The sequence below is a fragment of the Mobula birostris genome, chromosome X (genome assembly GCF_030028105.1).
Source record: "Mobula birostris isolate sMobBir1 chromosome X, sMobBir1.hap1, whole genome shotgun sequence".
NCBI classification, from domain to species: Eukaryota; Metazoa; Chordata; class Chondrichthyes; order Myliobatiformes; family Myliobatidae; genus Mobula; species Mobula birostris.
The window spans coordinates 8,914,072-8,929,574 of NC_092402.1; the positions used below are offsets into that span (position 1 = coordinate 8,914,072).

The 15,503-nt window shown below is 50.8% G+C and overlaps 2 protein-coding genes across 2 annotated transcripts in view; one reads left to right on the plus strand and one right to left on the minus strand.

The window, feature by feature from the left end:
- The window catches only part of LOC140191857 (sorting nexin-10B-like), a 91,622-nt gene that overhangs the window by 35,301 nt on the left and 40,818 nt on the right, over positions 1 to 15,503 (plus strand). The window lies entirely within an intron of this gene.
- LOC140191819 (uncharacterized protein C17orf113-like) overlaps positions 1 to 15,503 on the minus strand; it is a 42,355-nt gene that overhangs the window by 4,883 nt on the left and 21,969 nt on the right. Inside the window, exons 3-5 of the mRNA XM_072249612.1 lie at positions 13,799 to 13,924; positions 5,492 to 5,608; positions 2,090 to 2,242 (exon numbers count right to left, since the gene is read on the minus strand). Coding sequence (XP_072105713.1) covers positions 2,090 to 2,242; positions 5,492 to 5,608; positions 13,799 to 13,924 — 396 coding nt within the window. The remainder of the gene's footprint in view (positions 1 to 2,089; positions 2,243 to 5,491; positions 5,609 to 13,798; positions 13,925 to 15,503) is intronic.

Here is a 15,503-nt window from a genome sequence, read left to right on the forward strand (position 1 = left end):
TTTTCCTGTGCCCCCCCTCCTCCCAGATGAGGTGGTAAAGAGAGCTTTTGGTACCTTGGCCTTTATAAATCCAAAGTATTGAGTATAACAGTTGGAACGTTATGGAGAGGTTGTATAAGGCATTGGCGAGGCCGAATTTGGAGTATTGTGCGCAGTTTCGGTCGCCAATTTACAGGAAGGATATAAATAAGGTTGAAAGAGTGCAGAGAAGGTTTACAAGGATGTTGCCGGGACTTGAGAAACTCAGTTACAGAAAAAGGTTGAATAGGTTAGGACTTTATTCCCTGGAGCGTAGAAGAATGAGGGAGATTTGATAGAGGTGTATACAATAATGATGGGTATAGATAGAGTGAATGCAAGCAGGCTTTTTCCACTGAGGCCGTGGGTGGAAAAAACCAGAGGACATGAGTTAAGGGTGAAGGGGGAGAAGTTTCAAGGGAACTTTTTCACACAGAGAGTGGTGGGAGTGTGGAATGAGCTGCCAGACGAGGTGGTAAATGCGGGTTCTTTTTTAACATTTAAGAATAAATTGGACAGATACATGGATGGGAGGTGTATGGAGGGATATGGTCCAGGTGCAGGTCAGTGGGACTAGGCAGAGAAATGGTCCGGCACAGCCAAGAAGGGCCAAAAGGCCTGTTTCTCTGCTGTAATGTTCTATGGTTCTGTGAAGTCTTTGGAGATTCTGTCGCCATTTCTGTAGCTCTGTGTTTTTACAGGACGGGGTAGCTGGCCCCCATGCACATCTCTCCCACTTTTGCAGCCAGGCTTGGGTCCATGCATGGCGAAGTTACTTCTAATTAAAGTCTATAATAATATTTCTTAATGAATTGCACTGTACTACTGTTGCAAACCAACAAACTTCCTGAAATACAGTACTGTGCGAAAGTCTTAAGGTAACTATATATATATATATATATATATATAGTGAGGGTGCCTAAAGCTTGTACATGCAGTACTGTAGTAATTTTATGTATTGCACTGTACTGCCACAAAAAAAAAAGAACAAATCTCATGACATATGTGAGTGATGATAAACCCGATTCTGAGATGAGTCTCTGTTGTGGATTGAGAGTGGGAAGGGGGCAGGGAGAGGGGGAATTATGGTTGGGAAAAGGGGAGGGAGAGACATTCCGTAATGATCGATAAACCGATTGTTTGGAATCCAATGACCTTGCCTGGTGTCTCAGAGCTGGGTGTGCCTGCCCCCCCGACCCCCAACACTCCTTCTCTGCCACCTGTCCCACGCCCCTCCCGCGGGCGCTCCACCCTCGCCATTCCCAGTATCTTTGCTCCGGCCAGATTTACAAACTTGCTCTCCGCTGCACGTTGACAAATAAAGTACTGTGCTAAAGCCTTGGGCACCCTCGTTCTATATATATTATATATATCAGGTTTTCATTGTTTTCATTCCCACATCACATCAGACTGTGGGATCGGTTGGGGACTGAAAAGGAATTTTTAGGGACATCAGAGGCAAACAGGGTGGATGGTTGGTTGGCCAAAGAGCTTCAGTTCGTTTACATAAGAGGATCGAAATTCCGTCTACACACACGTCGGTAAAATATGCTGGTCACTTTCAGATCTACTTAATGCAAATATGAAACCAGCCAATTGTGTGTGGCAGCAACTCTGTGTAAAAGCACGCAGACATGGTCAACGGGTTCAGCTGTTGATCTTAAGTGACTTTGACCGTGGAATGGTTGTTGGTGCCAGATGGGGTGGTTTGAGTATCTCAGAAAATGCTGATCTAGGATTTTCACACTCAGCAGTCTCTAGAGTTTAGAGCGGTGCGAAAAGCAACAAAAAAAAATATTTTAATCCGGTGAGTGTCAGTTCTGTAGGTGAATGAGAGAGGTCAAGGGAGAATGGCCAGACTGGTTCAAGCTGACAGGAAGGCGACAGTAACTCAAATAACCACACGTAACAACAGCGGTGTGCATCTCTGAACGCACAGCACATCGAACCTTGAAGTGGACGGGCTACAGCAGCAGGAGATCACGGACGTCCACTTGATCCACTTTATTAGATGCAGGAGGTACCTGGTACAACAGACGACACTCGTCGTAACTGGGCTACATGAGAATACCTTTGCAGGACTGGTTTCTCTCCTCGAACGTGGAATCATCCCTTATCTGCCCCCTGTATTGGTCATGGGGTAGCTCTTCCGGCAGTTCGTACCAGCCTGGTAAAGGACGTTGAGACCCTAGCTGCTGAAGAGCTTGCGTGTGTATCTGCTCCCCTGGAAGAGAGAGTGGCACGAGACATGGATGCTGTTAACGCAGGAGATCCTGTAACACACGCTAAATGGTAGAGGGACTCGGCAGGTCCTGACAGCATCAATGGAGAGGAATAAACAGTGGACGTTTCGGACAAGGGCCTTAATTACGACTCTGCTCAAAACCTCAACTGATTATTCCTTTCCGTAGATGCTGCCTGACCTGCTTGAGTTCATTCGTTTGTTCCTTATGCGCCGTGTCATTATGACCTGGGTGGTCACGGTGACCATGATTGTTCTTGGCAAATTTTCCAACAGGAGTGCTTTGCCATCGTCTTCTTCTGGGCAGTGACTTTACAAGACGGGTGATCCCCCAGCCGTTATCAATACTCTTCAGAGATTGTCTGCCTGGGGTCAGTGGTCACATCACCAGGGCTTGTGATCTGCACCGGCTGCTCATACGACCGTCCACCACCTGCTCCCATGGTTTCACCTGACCCTGATCAGTGGGGGCTAAGCAGGTGCTACACCTTGCCCAAGGGTGACCTGCAGGCTAGCGGAGGGAAGGAGCACCTCACACCTCCTTTGACAGAGACGCCTAATGCTGAGTTCATCTATCATGTTTTGTGTGTGTGTGTGTTGCTGTAGATTACCAGCATCTGCAGAATCTCTTTAAAGTTAAGTCCCCTAGAGACTTAATGGATGTTTCCAGTATTTTGGAATTTTATTTCAGATTTCCAGAATTAGCGGTTTTTTCCCCATTCGCAGGCATTCCGTTTGCTGTTGTGGATCGATACGGAGAGAGTACCTTTGTGCGATGTACTCTGGCCGTTATACACACTCCTGCTCGTGCAATATTTGGTCCGGTCTATCGCGCCGTGCGATAAATCGGGGTCTTGGTCTTCACGATCTCATCTGATGGGATGTCGGGGCCGCCGCGGTTTGCTATTCTGGCCTGGCGCTTTCTTCCCCCGGCCTGTCCGAATGCCGCAAGTTATTTATTTCCGAGGGAGTGATCTCCAACCTGGTGAATTACAGCCCCGCCCTGCCTGAATCTACCTCTTTCTTGTGCAGCGTCAGCAGTGACTGGTTTAAAGGTCTTACTGATTAGCTTTGCTTGACACGCCCAAATACAGTGAAGGACTTGTGGAGTTCGTTGCCGCAAGCCACTGGGTGGCGGCCAGGTCACTGGGTGGAGGTTGATAATGTTCTTGACTGGGCAGGGTGTGGAAGGTTATGGAGAGAAGGCACGGAGAGTGGGGCTGAGAGAGGAACGGACTGGCCGTGACGAAGTGCCAGAGCAGACTCCTGGGTGGGATAAGCCTGCTTGGTGTGTCTTCATCTTCGCTCTCCTCGAGGTTTCACTTTCAACTTTTTTTTTATTTTCAACCATAAGACAGAGGAACAGAATTGGGCCACTCAGCCCATCGAGCCTGCCCTGCTGTCCCTCTCACCCCCATTTCCCTGGCTTCTTCCTGTAGACCTTGACTCCCTTACCTACTACACAGTTTTCACTGCCTCTTTTTAAACCCACGGGAGGTGGAGTGGAGATACCAAAGGAGGTGTAAGCTGCCAGTTCCCTCCTGGGCAAGGTGCAGCACCTGCTTAGCCCCCACTGATCAGGGTCAGGTGAAACCATGGGAGCAGGTGGTGGGCGGTCGTACGAGCAGCCGGTGCAGATCACAAGTCCTGGTGATGTGACCACTGACGCCAGGCAGACAATCTCTGAGGAGTATTGATAATGGCTGTGATCACCCGTCCTGTGAAGTCAATGCCCAGAAGAAGGCGATGGCAAACCACTTCTGTAGGAAAACTTGCCAAGAACAATCATGGCCACCCACGTCATACAGCGCGGCACATGATGATGATGTCATATGACATGGCACATGATGATGTCATATGACACGGCACATAACGATGAGCAAAACAGGCCTTTCAGCCCACATCACTCATCCCTGCTATCCCATCTCCTTTAACTCTGTTCTATCCGTGTACCTGTCCAACTGTCTTTTAAAAGCTCTCACAGCTTGTTCCATACGCTGACCAGTCCCAGTGGTCCCTCCAGCACCTTTCCTGCCTGTTGGAGAATTTCACAGAATATTGCATTCAGTTCCGGTCCCCTCACAAGAGGAAGGATGTGGAAGCTTTAGAGGGGGTGCGGAGGAGACTTACCAGGATGCCAGCTGGACTGGAGAATGTGCCTTATGAGGATCGGCTGGGCGGGCTAGGGCTTATTTTCTTAGGAGCGAAGGAGGGTGAGAGGCAACTTGTTAGAGGTGTACAAGACGATGGGAGGCATAGATTGAGTGGCCAGCCAGAGACCCCCCCCCCCCCAGGTGGAAACGACTGATGCGAGGGAGCGTAACTTGAAGGTAGATTGGAGGATGGCAAAGGGGGTTGTCAGAGCCAACTGTTTCACACGGAGTGGTGGGTGCGTGCAGCGTGCTTCCTGGGGCGGTGGTACAGGCAGACGCACGGGGGGGGGGCAGACATTTGAATGGGCACGTGCGGACGATAGAAAAACAGAGGGCTGTGTGGGGGGTGGGAAGGGCTAGTTTGACATTGTGGGCTGAAGGCCCTACACTGTTCTATGTCCAGGACCTCTGTTCCCCCTATCTCCCCGCTGCTGGTCGTCCGTGTCCTCCAGCTGAGTACAGAGGATATTGCGGGGAACTGCGTCGTAGGGAACGGCGGAACAGGTTTGGACTTTATTCCCGGGACAGCAGGAGACTGAGGGTGAGATGTGACAGAGGTGCGCCAGATTATGAGGGGTATGGATAGGGCTTTCCCCACTAGAACCAGAGGTCATGGGTTAAGGGTGAAAGGTGAAAAGTTCAAAGAGAACTGGAGGGGAAACTTCTTCACCTGGGGCAGGGGTTCCCCTTCTTTTCTGCGCCATAGACCACCAGCCAAGGGGTCCGTGGACCCCTGACTGAGAGGGTGGTGCGAGCGTGGACTGAGCTGTCAGCGGAAGTGCTGGATGAGGGTTCTGTGGTAACTCCTTCAAAGAGAAGTTTAAGGTTAGGCACGTGGATGGGAGGGCTATGGTCCAAGGGCAGGAGACCGGTCAGAATGGACTAGACGGGCCGAAGGGCATGGCTCTTTGCAGTGGAGGTCTACAAACACAGCCGCAGCATAGAAACCGGTCCTGGGCCCACCGTGTCTCTGTAACCCTCTTCTCTGTCTATACTAATCCCACCCATCTGCACTGAAAGCTCCACACCGTAGTCAGGGCTAGGCCTTGCCACTGGGGGGGAGGGGGTTCGATTTTACCTCCACAGAAGGGCTCTTCGTGCTTGACTGGAGCTGCTGCTCGACGGGTGGGGGGCTGCTTCACCGAGGCCTCATCGGATGAGGTGTCCGACGTGTCCGATTTCAGCTCCTGCTGGTCTGGGGGGTGGGTAGGGTGCGGGGGCAGAAAAAGAGACTGTGAGCGCCCAGAACCTGATAAGAACAACCGTTTCAAAAACGAGTTCACCAGTCGATCACTAAAGGAAAAAATCGGTGCACTCGGCAAGCCGGGCGGCATCCGTGGAGGAGGGTAAAACTGGACTGAAAGGGGTCCCAGCCCAGAAGGTCGACTGTTTCTCCCTTCCTGTGGATGCCGCTGGACCGGCTGAGGTCCTCTGGCACCTCTTGCGCGTCGGTCTGGATCTCCGGCGTCTGCAGGGCGGCTCGTGTTCAGTCTGGACTGCGTTTGCAGAATCAGAACGGGCCCTTTAAGACTGCACTTTCTGGGGAAGCTTAAACAAGCATCACTCCCCACAAACATCTTAACCACATTCTACAGAGGCGTGGTTGAAAGTGTGCTGACCTTTAGCATCACAACCTGGTACTCCAGCTGCAGTGCTGTCAACAAAAAAGCCTTGCAGAGGGTGGTTAGGGGAGCAGAGAAGGTTATTGGGGTCTCCCTACCTTCTGTCCAAGACCTCTTTCAGAGTCGATGCCTCCAGAAGACACGGTGCATCATTAAAGACCCTTCACACCCTCTCCATGAACTGTTTGTTCTTCTGCCATCAGGCAAACGTTACAGGAGCATCAAAACTAAAACCACAAGGCTTTAAACAGCTTCCTCCCACAGGCAGTCAGGCTGCTAAATAGCTGCTCCACCTGACTCTGCTTTGGACACTTTTAACTTGCACTGGACACTTATAACTGATTTTAACTGACATGTGGCTGTTGTGTTTTACTATTTATTGTTATGTTTATTATTTAGTGTTGCATTTGTTATGTTATGATTGCACTGCTGCTGGGAAACACTGTCTCATTCTGCCCTGCAGAGCTGATGTACAGTTAGAACGACAATAAAGTTTTTTGAATCTTTGAATCTTTAAAAGGTTGTTCCACACGACGGGCTTCAGGATAAATGCTGGCTCATTCCATGTCAAAAATAGACAAGTCGCAATCGGAATTAAATATCACTGGTGTATGTCATGAAATCTGTTGTTATGCGCTAGCAGTATCTAGTAATAAAATAAATCTCAAATTATTTTACACACACACGCACACATACACACGCGCTTAAATTGAAATCAGTTGAACATTGAACAACATTGAATCTAGAAAACAATCCATAAGAATTACAAACAGGAGAGATTCTGCCATTGTTGGAAGTCCAAAGCAACACACACGAAAGTGGGTCGCTGAAACTACGCCGGGTCTCGCAGAGGAGGCCGCGCTGGGGACTCCGAAAGTGGTAGTCAGATTCGCCGGTGAAGTGCGGCCTCACCTCCTGGGATTGTTTGGGTGGGGAAGGTGGGGAGGTGAAGGGGCTGCCGGCAGGGATAAGCGCCAGGAGGGAGGGAATCGTGGAGCGAGCGATCCCTGCGGAAAGCGGCGGGATGGAGACGAGTCTGGTGGCAAGATCACGCTGAAGGTGGGGATAGTTGCTGAGGTAAGGTGGGCTGGATACCTGGGCTTATGGGGTGGTAGGTGAGGACAAGAGGAACTCCGTCCCGGTTAATATCAGCAGGAAAATGGGGTGAGGGCAAATCTCCGGAGAGCGGATGAGACACAGTTGGTAGGGCAAAGGGAAACCCCATTCTCTGAGCAAGGAGAGCATTCTCCGATAAAAGCCTCATTCCCGGAGGCGGGGGACACTGAGAAAAGGCACTTTCACAAGCGACGGGGTTGCGAAGAGGGCGCGGGAGTCGGCGGGTTTATAAAGGACAACGGCCAGCAGCAGACCGCCTGTCTCGGGAGGTGGAGACAGAGGGATCGAGCGGAGGGAGAGAGGAGTCCGAAATGGGCCACTAAACAGAAATTATACCTGTTTATACACACACACAAAACAATTTAGAACCAGGAAAAAACACTGCCGGGCAAAGTGCTGTGACTGCTGTTAATATGTTTATCTTTCAAAGCTGATACATGAACCTCACCACTCTCTACTATCAGTTTGTTATCTGATTAGCATAGATAACGACGGCATGCTAGCAAAGACAAATCACGTTCTGTATTCTCCTGCTCCATTCCTTACTTCCCAATCGCTGAGGTCTATCGCCCTGTGTCTCTGACACTTCAGCCGGGAGCTTTAAAGAAACCCAGTCAGCTCTCCTTCTATCGATTTTGTCTTTGCAGTTAGACCACAAGCTGTCCAGGGTGATGAATTCCACAGTTTCACCACACTCTGGCGAAGAAATTCCTCATCTCTGTTCTAAATGGGTGTCCCTCCATCCCAGACTTCCCCACCATAGGAGACATCCTCTCCACATCTACTCTATCTGTGTCCTCTGGTCCCAGATTCCCCCACTACAAGAAACATCCTCTCCACATCCACTCTATCTGTGTCCTCTGGTCCTAGACTCCCCCCACGACAGGAAACATCCTCTCCACATCCACTCTATCTGTGCCCTCTGGTCCAGACTCCCCCACTATAGGAAACATCCTCTCTACATCCACTCTATCTGTGTCCCTCTGGTCCTAGACATTCCCAATATAGAATACATCCTCTCCACATCCACTTTATCTGTGCCCTCTGATCCTAGACTGCCACACTATAGGAAACATCCTCTCCACATCCACTCTATCTGTGTCCTCTGGTCCTAGACTCCCCCCACTATAGGAAACATCTTCTCCACATCTACTCTATCTGTGCGCTCTGGTCCTAGACTCCCCCACTATAGGAACATCCACTTCACATCCACTCTATCTGTGCCCCTCTGGTCCTAGACTCCCCCACTATAGGAAACATCCTCTCCACATCCACTCTATCTGTGTCCTCTGATCCCAGACTCCCCCACTATAGGAAACATCCTCTCCACATCCACTCTATCTGTGTCCTCTGGTCCTAGACTCCTCACTACAGGAAACATCCTCTCCACATCCACTCTATCTGCGCCCTCTGGTCCTAGACTCCCCACTATAGGCAACATCCTCTCCACAATCCACTCTATCTGTGTCCTCTGGTCCAGACTCCCCCACTACATGAAACATCCTCTCCACATCCACTCTATCTGTGTCCTCTGGTCCTAGACTCCCCCACGACAGGAAACATCCTCTCCACATCCACTCTATCTGTGCCCTCTGGTCCAGACTCCCCCACTATAGGAAACATCCTCTCTACATCCACTCTATCTGTGTCCTCTGGTCCTAGACACTTCCACTATAGAATACATCCTCTCACATGCACTTTATCTGTGCCCTCTGATCCTAGACTGCCACACTATAGGAAACATCCTCTCCACATCCACTCTATCTGTGTCCTCTGGTCCTAGACTCCCCCACTATAGGAAACATCTTCTCCACATCTACTCTATCTGGTGCCCTCTGGTCCTAGACTCCCCCACTATAGGAAACATCCTCTTCACATCCACTCTATCTGTGCCCTCTGGTCTAGACTCCCCCACTATAGGAAACATCCTCTCCACATCCACTCTATCTGTGTCCTCTGGTCCTAGACTCCCCACTACAGGAAACATCCTCTCCACATCCACTCTATCTGTGCCCTCTGGTCCTAGACTCCCCACTATAGGAAACATCCTCTCCACATCCACTCTATCTGTGTCCTCTGGTCCCAGACTCCCCCACATCCACTCTATCTGTGTCCTCTGGTCCTAGACTCTCCCACGACAGGAAACATCCTCTCCACATCCACTCTATCTGTGCCCTCTGGTCCCAGACTCCCCTACTATAGGAAACATCCTCTCTACATCCACTCTATCTGTGTCCTCTGGTCCTAGACACTCCCACTATAGAATACATCCTCTCCACATCCACTTTATCTGTGCCCTCTGATCCTAGGACTGCCACACTATAGGAAACATCCTCTCCACATCCACTCTATCTGTGTCCTCTGGTCCTAGACTCCCCCCACTATAGGAAACATCTTTTCCACATCTACTCTATCTGTGCCCTCTGGTCCTAGACTCCCCCACTACAGGAAACATCCTCTCCACATCACTCTATCTGTGCTCCTCTGGTCCTAGACTCCCCCGCTATAGGAAACATCCTCTCCACATCCACTCTATCTGTGTCCTCTGGTCCTAGACTTCCCCACTACAGGAAACATCCTCTCCACATCCACTCTATCTGTGCCCTCTGTTCCTAGACTCCCCCACTATAGGAAACATCCTCTCCACATCCACTCTATCTGTGCCCTCTGGTCCTAGACTCCTCCACTATAGGAAACATCCTCTCCACATCCACTCTATCTGTGTCCTCTGGTCCTCGACTCCACCACTATAGGAAACATCCTCTCCACATCCACTCTATCTGTGTCCTCTGGTCCTAGACTCCCCCACTATAGGAAACCACCCTCTCCACATCCACTCTATCTGTGTCCTCTGGTCCTAGACTCCCATACTATAGGAAACATCCTCTCCACATCCACTCTATCTGTGTCCTCTGGTCCTAGACTCCCCACTACAGGAAACATCCTCTCCACATCCACTCTATCTGTGTCCTCTGGTCCTAGACTCCCCCACTATAGGAAACATCCTCTCCACATCCACTCTATCTGTGTCCTCTGGTCCTAGACTCCCCCACTACAGGAAACATCCTCTCCACATCCACTCTATCTGTGTCCTCTGGTCCTAGACTCCCCCACTACAGGAAACATCCTCTCCACATCCACTCTATCTGTGTCCTCTGGTCCTAGACTCCCCCACTATAGGTAACATCCTCTCCACATCCACTCTGTTGAGACCTTTCACTATTCAATAGTTTTCGATGAGATCCCACCCCGCTTCACCCTTCGGAAATCAGCAGGTACTGGCCCGAGTCGTCAGACACTCTGCATGCGTTAACCCTTCCCTTCCCGGAAATATTCTTGTAAACCTCATCAGGGCCCTCTCCAATGTCAGCGCGTCCTTTCTTAGGGAAGGGGCCCAAAACTGCTCCCGATACTCCCAAGTGCGGTCTGCAAATGCCTTATAACTCTCAGTGTTACATCCTCACGTTGATAATCTCGTCCTCTTGAAATGAAGCCTGAAGACACACACTCAGCGATTCAGGAACAGCTCCTTCCCCCTCTGCCATCAGGGAGGAGGTACAGGATCCTGAAGACACACACTCAACGATTCAGGAACAGCTTCTTCCCTCTGCCATCAGGGAGCAGGTACAGGAGCCTGAAGACACACACTCAGCTATTCAGGAACAGCTCCTTCCCTCTGCCATCAGGAAGAGGTACAGGAGCCTGAAGACACACACTCAACAATTCAGGAACAGCTTCGTCCCCTCTGCCATCAGGGAGAGGTACAGGAGCCTGAAGACACACACTCAACGATTCAGAACAGCTCCTTCCCCTCTGCCATCAGGGAGAAGGTACAGGAGCCTGAAGACACACACTCAACGATTCAGGAACAGCTTCTCTGCCATCAGGGAGGAGGTACAGGAGCCTGAAGACACACACTCAACGATTCAGGAACAGCTTCTTCCCCTCTGCCATCAGGGAGGAGGTACAGGAGCCTGAAGACACACACTCAGCTATTCAGGAACAGCTTCTTCCCCTCTGCCATCTGATTCCCGAATGGACATTGAACCGTGAACACGACCTCACTACTTTTTTTGCCCTTTTTTTTCACACTAGTTAATTAACTTCTTAAATATATATATAGACACATACATACATTTCCTGTAAGTCCCAGCTTTTAAAATTATTGTTTATTGATATGTACCGCTGCCGCCTAACAACAAATTTCATGACATATGCCGGTGATATTAAACCTGATTCTGATGAATGCCAACATTCAGCTCGCCTTTCTTACCACAGACTCAACCCGCAAGTTAAACTTCAGGAAGCCCTGCAGAAGGGACTCCCAAGTCCCCTTGCACCTCTGATCTCTGAATTTTATCCCCACTTAGAAAGTTGTCCACGCCTTTATTGCTTCTACCAAAGCGCGTGACCGTACTCTTCCCGACACTGCCACTTGTTTGCCCCCGTTCTCCCAACCTGTCCAAATCCATCTGCAGACTCTCTGCTCCCTCAGTACTACCTGTCCCTCCACCTATCTTCGTGTCGTCCAGAAACGGGGCCTCAAAGCCATCAATTCGTGAAGTGTCGATAAGCTTTTCCCACCGTGCGAGAGCTTGACCTGCCCTGGGAACCACCAGTAGACCGATTTGGATTGAGAGCAGAAAGACGGGCCAATTGTCAGTCAGGCCCACCCCACCCCTGGCAACAGGAGACTGATCTGCATACGATTTATCACAAAAAGGAGGGCGTGAGGCTCATTCTATTCCACACCGATCAGAAGAGGCTCTCCAAATTCGTCTCACTGGAAGCCCTGCTAGTCGTGGATCTTCTCAGGCTCAAAATCAAGTCTCTTCCCCGAGCCGTCAGGCTGACCAGCAACGCCCGCTCATTAATCCACCCCGCCACCGTTAACATCCACAGCCCCTCAGCACCCTTCACCACCCTCCCGCCCCCGCCAAGCTCACCCTACCCTGTTTCTGGATTGTTTGTCCCGCACTCGTAGGCAATAAAATACCAAGAACCTGAGATGGAGAGTCCCGGGAAAGTGAGTCCTTGGGTTGTGGGAACAGTTCAGTGAGTGAAGTTATCCCCTCTGGTTCAACAGCCCGATGGTTCAGGGGGTAAGAACTGTCCCTGAACCTGGTGGTGTGGGTCCTGAGGCTCCTGTACCTCCTTCCTGATGGTTCAGGGGGTAAGAACTGTCCCTGAACCTGGTGGTGTGGGTCCTGAGGCTCCTGTACCTCCTTCCTGATGGTTCAGGGGGTAAGAACTGTCCCTGAACCTGGTGGTGTGGGTCCTGAGGCTCCTGTACCTCCTTCCTGATGGTTGAGGGGTAATAACTGTTCCTGAACCTGGTGGTGTGGGTCCTGAGGCTCCTGTACCTCTTTCCTGATGGTTGAGGGGTAATAACTGTTCCTGAACCTGGTGGTGTGGGTCCTGAGGCTCCTGTACCTCCTTCCTGATGGTTGAGGGGTAATAACTGTTCCTGAACCTGGTGGTGTGGGACATGAGGCTCCTGTACCTCCTTCCTGATGGTTGAGGGGTAATAACTGTTCCTGAACCTGGTGGTGTTGAGTCCTCAGGCTCCTATACCTCCTTCCTGATGGCTGAGGGGTAATAACTGTTCCTGAGCCTGGTGGTGTGGGTCCTGAGGCTCCTGTACCTCCTTCCTGATGGTTCAGGGGGTAAGAACTGTTCCTGAACCTGGTGGTGTTGAGTCCTCAGGCTCCTATATCTCCTTCCTGATGGTTGAGGGGTAATAACTGTTCCTGAACCTGGTGGTGTGGGTCCTGAGGCTCCTGTGCCTCCTTCCTGATGGTTGAGGGGTAATAACTGTTCCTGAACCTGGTGGTGTTGAGTCCTCAGGCTCCTATACCTCCTTCCTGATGGTTGAGGGGGTAATAACTGTTCCTGAACCTGGTGGTGTGGGTCCTGAGGCTCCTGTGCCTCCTTCCTGATGGTTGAGGGGCAATAACTGTTCCTGAACCTGGTGATGTGGGATCTGAGGCTCCTGTACCTCCTTCCTGATGGTTGAGGGGTAAGAACTGTTCCTGAACCTGGTGGTGTGGGACCTGAGGCTCCTGTACCTCCTTCCTGATGGTTGAGGGGTAATGACTGTTCCTGAACCTGGTGGTGTGGGACCTGAAGCTCCTGGGTGGTGGGGGTCCCCGATGATGGAGGCTGCTCTCCTGCGACAGTGTTTCATGTCGATGTACTCAAATGGTTGGTGGGGGGGGGTGGTGGCTTTACCCTGGTGATGGACCGGGTCGAATCCACTATATCCTAACTTCAGAACTAGCATCAAGCCCGAGGTTAATGTTTACTGGAAAACACACAACATCCGTCTCCTCGGCCAAGACCCTTCATCAGGACGTCGCCTGTTCACCCCCTCCATAGATGCTGCCTGACCTGCCGAGTTCCTCCACCGTTTTGTGTGGCTCGTTCCAGGTGTATCTCACCTCCAGAATCTCCTGCAATTATGATATTTCTACTTATTCCCAAAACGCCCGAGGAAGTCAGCAGGTCAGGCAGCTTCCGTGGGAATTGAATTACCAGTCGCTGTCTCCGTCGGAGACATGGACTGTTTATTCCCACCCATCGCGGCTGAGTCCCTGACGAGATACAGCCCGATTTTGCCGTACATCTCAGGGAGCGGGAAGTCGTACCTTTGTAAGGCTGATAGGCGTAGTCCCTCTCTGCTTTGACTCTTTCCGCCCTATTCCGGCTGCCTGCCGCGGCGTTTCCGTGTGACGTTCCAGGTACCTCCTGCTGACTTCTGAGATCCAGCGGTGCTGCGGACAAACAAAGCCCGACACGCTCGTCAAACGCAGCCCTGCACTCTCGCGTGCCAAGTCCGCGATTCACCTCGCAGCGGTGGCCCGGTGGCTCCCGCGGCCGCCCCGGTCACCCACGTGCAGTCCCGTTCACGGATTGAGGATTTGACCGACACAGGAGACCCCCGCAGGTGCTGGAAGCCCGGAGCATCGCGCGCAGAGTGCAGGGGGAGCTCAGCGGGTCGGGCAGCGCCTGTGGAGGGGAGCGGAGCGTCGACTTTTCATACCGAGACTCTCAGTGGGCTGGCTTCGTGCTTTCACCTCCGCTGTGCTGTTCATTTTCATTCATGCCCACATAACAGACACTGAGGCTGATCGCAGGGGCACAAGGGATTCTGCAGATGCTGAAAACCCAGAGCAACACACATAAAATGCTGGAGGAACTCAGCAGGTTAGGCAGCATCTATGGAGATGAAAAACTAGTCGGCGTTTCCGGCCGTAGCCCTCCATCGGGACTGGAAAAGATGGAAGAAGCCAGAATAATTCCTCTCCACAGATGCTGCCTGACTGGCTGGGTTCTTCCTGCATTTTGCGTGTCTGGCGTTGGATTCATTGTCTTCATCAGGACTGAAGAACGGAGGAGTCTCGGCCCGGAACATCGGTTGCTTGTTCTTTTCCCTGAGCTGCTGAGTTCCTCCAGCATTTCGTTTCTGTTGCTCAAAGATGCAACATTCAACATTGTCACTCTTTGGTACACGAGAGCGAAACGATTATTGCTCCCAGTAACACACATCAAAGTTGCTGGTGAATGCAGCAGGCCAGGCAGCGTCTATAGGAAGAGGTACAGTCGGCGTTTCAAATCTCCTACCATCTCTTCTTTCAGTGAGTCCTGACGAAGGGTCTCGGCCCGAAACGTCGACTGTACCTCTTCCTAGAGATGCTGCCTGGCCTGCTGCGTTCACCAGCAACTTTGATGTGTGTTGCTTGAAATTCCAGCATCTGCAGAATTCCTCGTGTTTGAGTGAATATTACTCCCAATCTGTTGCAGCATTAAAAAAAATCACAATAAGCATAAAGCACATTATTTAAAAAAAACAATAAATGTAAATTATATGAAAATCAATACAATTATATTATAGGTGTGCGCCGCTTAATGTCCATTCGGACAACGTTCGATCGCATATACGGCCGTAGTCCCGATCGGAGAACGTGACATAGCGGACATAACCAATCTTGTGTATCGCACATCACTTGAGTGTCGCAGCGTTCTCTCTCTGTTTAATTTTCTTCCAAAAATATTACCGTAAAGTGCATCATGGCTTCCAAATGCAGCAAAACCACTCCTACTGACAGCAGCAGCAAGAGGCAAAGGAAAAGTAGAGTATGGATTATGATCAGAGATTAAGGGAGCTAGGGCTTTACTCTTTGGAGAGAAGGAGGATGAGAGGAGACATGATAGAGGTGTACAAGGTAATAAGAGGAATAGATAGAGTGGATAGCCAACGCCTCTTCCCCAGGGCACCACTGCTCAAAACAAGAGGACATGGCTTTAAGGTGAGGGGTGGGAAGTTCAAGGGGGATATTAGAGGAAGGTTCT